Raw genomic sequence first — 8,038 nt, forward strand, 5'->3', positions numbered from 1 at the left:
AAGTAAAAATAAAACACATGGATTTTCATGGCCTCTCAATCAATCAATCAATGTTTATTTATATAACCCAATATCACAAATGTTACATTTGTCTCACAGTTTGTACAGAATATCAGTATGACAATACGACACCCTCTGTCCTTAGACCCTCACATCGTACAAGGATAAACTTCCAGAGAAAAACCCCACAGTTTAATGGGGAAAATGGGAGAAACCTCAGGGAGAGCAACAGAGGAGGGATCCCTCTCCCAGGACGGACAGACGTGCAATAGATGCCGTGTGTAAATCGAAAAGATAATACATTTACAACATAGGTAGTCCAAATGTTTTTAAATGCATGTGTCTATAATAAGAAGATGAATCCACAAGGATGTCAACAATCCTGTGGGAGCCATCAGGGAAGTAGTATGATGAGACATCTACACATGCAATAAAGTAGCTTGTCCAGTCTGAGTGGAACATTATAATATAAATACAAATAATAATTTCATTGTCGTTGAGATGTGTTTCCAGATTTAGAGTTGTCAGAAAAATAACACAACAAAGCGGTTCAAGGTTTCAAGTGTAAAGATTTTATTCGTTGCAGGGTATTCCACAGTAACAGAAACCTTGGTACGTTTAGGAATGTGTTATTGCCAATACAAGCAGACAGTAATGACGCACATAAACACATCATGCAGGCATCCCATTGGTTCACAGGAATGGCTTGAGGTATCGGCACCGCTCTGATCACAACTCTCTCCTCTTGCTAAAGGTTAATTGTGCTGTAAATTGCAATTATGTTCAGCTCACTCACAGTTTAATCTTAAATGACTTGAAGTGATGCAGTTTGTTTCCTCCTTACTCTTGCTTCTCCTCCCTTTATCCCAAAACATTTCAGACTTCTACTCAACCGTTTGTGTTGTTTTTCTGATGATTACATTTTGCTGTACTGGCTACATTTCAGCAAATGTCATAATTTGAATAAGCTCTTCTGGTTTTCCTGATTTTTTCTTTCTTTTATCCATCTTTGCCACCAACGCTGTTAAGAGCACAACATCCCATACGGTTCAGAGATAAGTAATAACATAATTCAAGTGAAGCTGAAATCAAACAGCGTAAGGACTTAGCTAGGTTGACAGAACAGCAGTGAGTGTGACATTGGTCTTTTAAAACTTGCAGATAAGGCGTGGTCTCTCTTCTTGTGATATGTAACGCTTGATATTATGCAGGAGAAGAAGCTGAATGTGTGGAGATTATTGGTGTTTCCAGGTTTTTTCCACGAGAGCAGCTGCAGCCACTTACCGGTGGTCAAAATTAAAGAAATAAACAAGATATTATGACATCAATTAGATTAAATAATATAGACATGATATGACATATTGAACCATGAAATTGTTAACTAACTCAATAGATATTTTAAACTCAGTTTATGAAATGCTGATTGGCTCTGCTTCTTTCCAAAATAATATAGTTACAGGTTGTGTTTTATTTGAAAAGATTTCCCACACCGTTTTATTTCAAAATGACCGCTGACCATTTTGAAGTTAAAATACACTTTATGAAAAGGACATTTTAAAATAAAAGCAGCTGGAATAAAAATAAAAATGACCTGTAATGTTATCTTGAAAAAAAGCAGAATGTGACAGAATTTCATTAAATTGATTGAGTTAAAAAGTGTATCAGATTATTTTACAATTTCAGGTTATCACCACATTTGAGTCTATATGTATTCATATGATGATTACCTATTTCATAATATCCTATTTATTTATTGTTTCAATTTGGACCACTTTGGGCTCCCGTATCTGTTCCAAAAAAGGTCATCATGCCTGATCTGCAAGTTTCATTTCCTACAGTACAGAATAAAGGGTGGCAAAATTAAAAAAAACTAATAAAACTATAAATGCACATCTTGTGTAACAAGTAAGACACCTAATGTTAGCTACAGGACAATTATCAAACATAATTTGGTTGCGTCCATTTGGTCCTGAGAAACACTGAGAATTCATCTTTTGCATTTCGCACCAATAACCCTGTAATTATTACACAAAAACATAAATTGCATGAGAAAAACACCCGCCGTCTGCTCATCGACTGTTTCTTAGGAAAGGCAAGATTTGGAATCTGTTTAGCAGAGAAAATTCATTATAGATCACATGTAAAAAGATGGAATAAAAACGACTCTGGCAGATTGCAACGAGTACAAAATGGTGCAAAAGTCTTTCTTGAAATGCACTTGTCTTAGTAGTTTCCATCTCCAAAAGCACTGGTGTAATAATGTCTTTTTACAAAGTCCACAAGAGGTAGTAGTCTTATGCAAACAAATGGAATCGCCACTTGGGGACACTTTTGGTGGACGCACACTACCTGTGGTCTTACAGCTGTACTAGATTCAAGGTGAGAAGACATTCTCGCTGATAAGGAACAATTGACCTAGTACAGCTTTTAAAAGTAGTATATTTTACAAACAATGTGTAAAGATCAGAGTGCTCCAATTAAAGATGTGAAGAAGAATTTTCTTGGAGTTGCTAAATGTCTCCAGTTCTTGGTCTATTATCCTGACACTGATACAATCAAGAGAGGCATTTGGTTGTAAAAGTTACATTTTAGTGTAATTCCTCTAAAGATTAACAAAAAAAAAACCTGAATGAAGGCGTTACACAAATGAGTACAATCCTGATTTGTGCGTTTATAGTCTTAAAAGTGTATCAAAAGGACATTTCAGACCCTTGGTTGATAAAACCGCAGCGCCTGAGAAGGAGAGAAACACCATCTGAAAATATAAACGTTAGCCCCAGATAACCTAAAAGATTATCCAATAACTTGTTTAATACCGTTTTGGCACAGTGAAATCAAATGAAATCATACGCAGTTATGCCAGTTGGGTCCATAAGTGTACAGTTTAAGCTAATCTGTTTTGTTTAAATTAAAATACTGAGCATTGCACGTGAAGGACGAAAACAAGCCGCTACAGAAGCTCAGTATTTGAGGGGATTCAGGAAGTTGCTTGAAGGCCATGTGGTACAAACATTAGGCCTTATTCCTGCAGCAGAGTGATACTGACGCTATCATGTACGCCCTGCAGCAGCAACTCGCTGTCGTATTTGACCACCTTCCTCTTCTTGGCCGCCTTCAGGGTGCCCACCAACGCCTCGAAGATGTTGGCACACTGGTCGTCGTTGAATAAGACCCCGAACGTCACGCTGGTTTGACCTTCGGCATCTGAAATAAGAGGCAGATTGATAAATATCTTAAAAGTAATAATGCAAATGAATGTCTGTATTTATGTATAATTTAGACTAAATAAGACTTGGAAGGAAAGGGGTAATGTATGTATGTGTATGTGAGCAATAACGTGTAGATTTGAGTGGACTGTAAACTGAGTGTGTGATTTTTATGTACATCTCCATGTATGTTATATATTTGTGGAATAAATAAAAATGCTCTGAGCTTTCAGGTGTTGTTATTTCATTTCATTTTCATTTAATCGTTATTTTAAAAAGGGACAATGCACATTGATGAACACTTTAAACAAATAATGCTTCAAATGTAAATATGCCGGATTTTAGCTTTGAGCTAATTTCCATCCGTAGTCCCGTCACATACAATATTTAAGAACATGACATTTATATACATAGCAAAAATAAATACATGATATTCAGAAAGAGCATGAGCAGCATATACAAGCATTTACCACATGGCAGTACAATGTAGCAGCAACAACATATAAAGTGCAGGAGAAGATAAAAGGGCTACATAGAGTGCAAGAGGAGATACCCCTGTATTAAAGTGCATTTAGCGGTGATTGCACGTTTGTTTGTTTCTCAACCATTCTTTGAGTTGACCTTTAAAGCTATTGAGAGTGGGACAATCCCGTATCTCAGTTGGGAGGCTATTCCAGAATGAGCTGCCTTTAATGGAGAGGACATTTTGTCCAAAAGTGCTCCGTCTACGGTGGACCTCACAGTGTCTTCTGGTTTCTGACCTAGTGCAGCGTCCAGTGTGTTTTTTGTGGATGAATTCCCCTAAGGGAGGGAGGGGGGGCAGTCCATGTAAACATTTATAAAAAAAACGCATACTTTGAAAAGACTTAAAATTGTCAAAACTCAAGAAATTGTGTTTTTCAAGGATTTCCCCAAGTTAGCCTTGAAGTAGTCACAACAAATAAATGGGAATTAAAAGTGCAGTCACCCAATGCAATACTCCTACTTTTTTTTTTTATTCAGCAAATTGCTGTCACCATCTTTAAGCCAAAAAATGCCAACATAGTTAATAACAGGTTAAACCAATTACATCAAATGTCAGCCAACAACTGCTTAATAATTGGCTTGAAAAATATTGGATTAGTGTGAATATTGGATTTTTTGGATGCAACCGCTAGCAGAGAAAAATAAAGAGCTTTTTGAACATTAAAGCATGGAGACATGTCACAGTAGGGGCACAGAATACAAATATGAACCTAAACATTAGCATAAAAGGGCCTCTTTAAGAGATTTTTTGAGACTCAATACAAGTGAAGACGGAAGGCTTTGTAACCTAACACTGGTTTATTTGTTTCAGGGCAGTGAGCTGGGACTAAGGTCAATTACTGATCAACATCACATGATTGCATGTTTATGGTTCATTAGAATTCATAGCATGAACATGGTTAATTAAACATGGTAAGATGAAGCACATCACAATGAACCTCTAATAGGCGTACAGAATATAGCACTGACTTACTTTTACTGCCAAGTCGCTGAATCTCCTCCACCAGCCGTTTGACTTCATGTTCGACATTCATTGTTGCTAGAAGGGTAAAGAAAATCAAATAAATTACCACAAATAGACTTCTTAGCTTAACAAAAGTGTTTTTTAAAGCGTGTACACACAGTTTGGGAGGAGACGAGCAATTGGTCATGCTACTTTCTTGCAGGGGGGAGACAACTAAAATGGTGTCATTTTAATGCCCTGTTGCTAAAAAGTAAATGTATTCTTAAATATAGGATCAATAAAGGTCTATCCCTAATTTTCGTAAATGCTTAATACATGACTCAGCGTGTCATTTAGTTACCATTTGTTTTAACAATCCTTACTGATATCGAAATGTTGGACCAAATATAATGTGATATAGTCACTTCAAAAAAGGTCTTTCTTTGCCAAATTCTCAAAAAGGGGATACTAATTCAGAAGAAAATATAAAATTATAATTTCTCACATAAATACATTTGATTAGACCCAGTTGCAATTTTGCCAGAATAGTGAATGGGATTAAAACATGTTTGAATCAAAATTAAGTTATTTTTGGTATTTGCTTTTATGCCGAATTCTCAAAAGGCCGATAGTTATTAAGAAAATAATATAAATTATAATTTCTCACATCATTAAATGTGATTATTAGGGAGATAGTTGCAATTGTGCCAGATTGGTGAACGGAGTCTGGGACAAAGGTTCTCTTCTTACAATAAACGGCCATTAAAGACGAAACTAAAATGCCTTTTTCATTCATCAAAAATACACACTAACAAAAGCATAATCGATGCATTTAATTCTAGATTTATAAAATGAAGGATTTAATAAATGTATAAATCAATAGTGCAGTATTGAGATGAACGGAGCAGGCTGCAACAAGAACAGGGCGTACTGTGATCAATGCGGAAATGGTACCATTAGCATTCAGAGCTAGCCATCACGGAGCACAAATCCTCATTGTAATTCATGCATTTCAAACATGTGCAGTCATTCTTTAGTTCGGGTTTATATTTACAGTCTAAATGTGTCTTACATTGCTTCAGGTACAAAAGAAAGACTTTGAATGAGCACCGGATACAAGCTTGCCGGTATTGTAGCTTCTTACGTTCAACAAATGATCCGCTGATAAACGGATATTATATGTGGTAAAGGAATAATGTAATACAAGTCAACATAAAACCAGTTTGTATGTAACATTAACATATTTACCTTTTGTTTTATGGTTCTGGATCCTAATAAGAAGATGACCGACTTTCTGATGAATCTGCTCCGGCGAATAATGCTGATGCGTTCAGTGTTTGCTCGGAAATGATATTCTTTGTCTTGGTGCACTGATTGATTTCTCCTTGTCATTCATTTCGACATCGTCATTTTGTAACAGAGCGAAGGTTTAAAAAAGTAAACAGATAAATTACTGTAAATGAATTATGAAAAATAAGTAAAATACTGAATTAAAAAAATATATATTGGGACCAAGAATTATGGAGGTTTTAATAATAAATAGTCAAAGAAAGAACACAATGTTCACACTATTCCTAACACACTGTTCTATACATATAAATAATCCTATTCGAATATTAAATAGTATTAAAAGAGCTTTTTACCAATACCTAATGGCTCAGTGTGCAAACAATCACTAATAAAAGTCATACTATGTGACTGGGAGCTTCAGAAAATGTTAAAAAAAGTGACCTTTTGCTCAAGGGGGCAGCTGTAAATTATTAAAATGCATAAAAAGATGTGGGTCACGGGGTCTTTCAACAGATATTCAGATTTCCAATAACCCTTAAAGGCACCATTAAAGCTCATCTGACTTAATCGTGACACAGCTTTCAGGGGCTCCTTATATGGCATGGGAGAGAGATGCCTGCTGTCTCTACAAACAACAAGTTACCTTTTCTAATCCTCCAGAAAATGACTTCACCCAAATACAAAAACAAAAATATATTTTTTTGTAATCAAGCCTTTGGAGCAGTGGCATTACATTTAAACAAGCACACCAGAGACATTTCCTTTACACAGAACATTTCCAGCATCACAAGTTAACTGTGACCTTTCAATCACTGCAGACAGATTTTGGCATTGATGCATAGGCTGTAGATAATATTAAGAAAGTGCTCGGCCCATAATAGCTCATTGGCATGATCTGATTGTCTTTCCCTTTGTCAAACCTCTTCTCATATATCTCTTCCTTTCCATCCTTTCCTTTTCTTATGTCATCCCGTCTTCCTGTCCTCTCCCTTCCACCTGATTTGGTTAAATGGGCTCCAGAAACTTATTTTAGCCTCATGGGTTATGTTGTTGTTGTATTTCTGTTTAAGGTAATAATGACTGGGAGCTATGGGCATGTGGAACAAATGGAAAAACTATAACACATACCCAATTACCACTCTTCTTTAGTCACATTGGGTAAGCATGTATTATTACTAACAACATGTCCTGCAAAAATATTTTATTGTGACAACATTTTGTGTTTGTTTTATTATAATATGATGTATTCTCCTTTACTATTATTACTGCACTGTAAATACTTATTTACATACTATACTCATTAGTGTTCGCCCCTTCTTATTAACTGACTGATATTTACATATAAAACATCTTCTCCTATTAATTACCAACATAGTCGATTTTCCGGGTCCCTGAAGGCCAAGCAAGCTCGCGCTGATTCGGAACGTAGCCCAGTGACGTCACGAGACATCAAGCTAGCTGTAAAAAAAACCTGAGAGAAAACCGGAAGTTGATGGAACTTATTTTCACAACTAAAGCTCACACTGGTGTATTTTGGAGGGCTTGTTTTTTTTACTATTTAATGACAGCAGACAGTCTCCTGTGTGTTGGAGTTAAATGACCGTAGAATCTTCACGCATATCGTATTATATGATTCATAATTAAAGTTGAACATTTGTTTAATTATTTTATTGGATTTGATTTGCTGTACAACCTTAACCTAAATGGATGTCTATGAGTCAGAAGGTTGGTGGTTCAAGACTCAGCATGGCAAAGTGTGAGAGATGATGAGATATGGAAAGCAAGATGGTGTGATGTGATAATGTGAAAACTGGTTGGTACCAAAAAGTAACTCTTTTTTTTCATTTCCTTTATTATCATTTTGAGTTTTCATGTTTTGAGAGATTTTGTGTCCTGGCCAGCCTAATGATCCAGTCATTTCAAATAATCTCTGAACTGTTAAACTCAGTGGTTAAAGCAGGCAGTCCATAGATCACTGTTTAAATTAAGCAAATGCAATACAAATAAAAAAGGGAGATTTTGAATGGAGGGCTTTTACTTGTGATTATATATTTTGACAATATTGTATTTGTAC

At 35.8% G+C, this 8,038-nt stretch overlaps 1 protein-coding gene across 1 annotated transcript; it reads right to left on the reverse strand.

Annotated features, from left to right (window-relative positions):
- Positions 1-549: 549 nt before the first annotated feature.
- abracl (ABRA C-terminal like) lies at positions 550-6,036 on the reverse strand. The gene is made up of 3 exons (XM_034135582.1): positions 5,923-6,036; positions 4,705-4,770; positions 550-3,204 (listed from the first exon to the last, which is right to left on the reverse strand). The coding sequence occupies exons 2-3, from the start codon at positions 4,763-4,765 to the stop codon at positions 3,020-3,022; spliced, it is 246 nt and encodes an 81-aa protein (XP_033991473.1). The 5' UTR covers positions 4,766-4,770; positions 5,923-6,036; the 3' UTR covers positions 550-3,019.
- Between the last annotated feature and the right edge of the window lie 2,002 nt (positions 6,037-8,038).

Source organism: Trematomus bernacchii, unplaced genomic scaffold, assembly GCF_902827165.1.
Source record: "Trematomus bernacchii unplaced genomic scaffold, fTreBer1.1, whole genome shotgun sequence".
NCBI classification, from domain to species: Eukaryota; Metazoa; Chordata; class Actinopteri; order Perciformes; family Nototheniidae; genus Trematomus; species Trematomus bernacchii.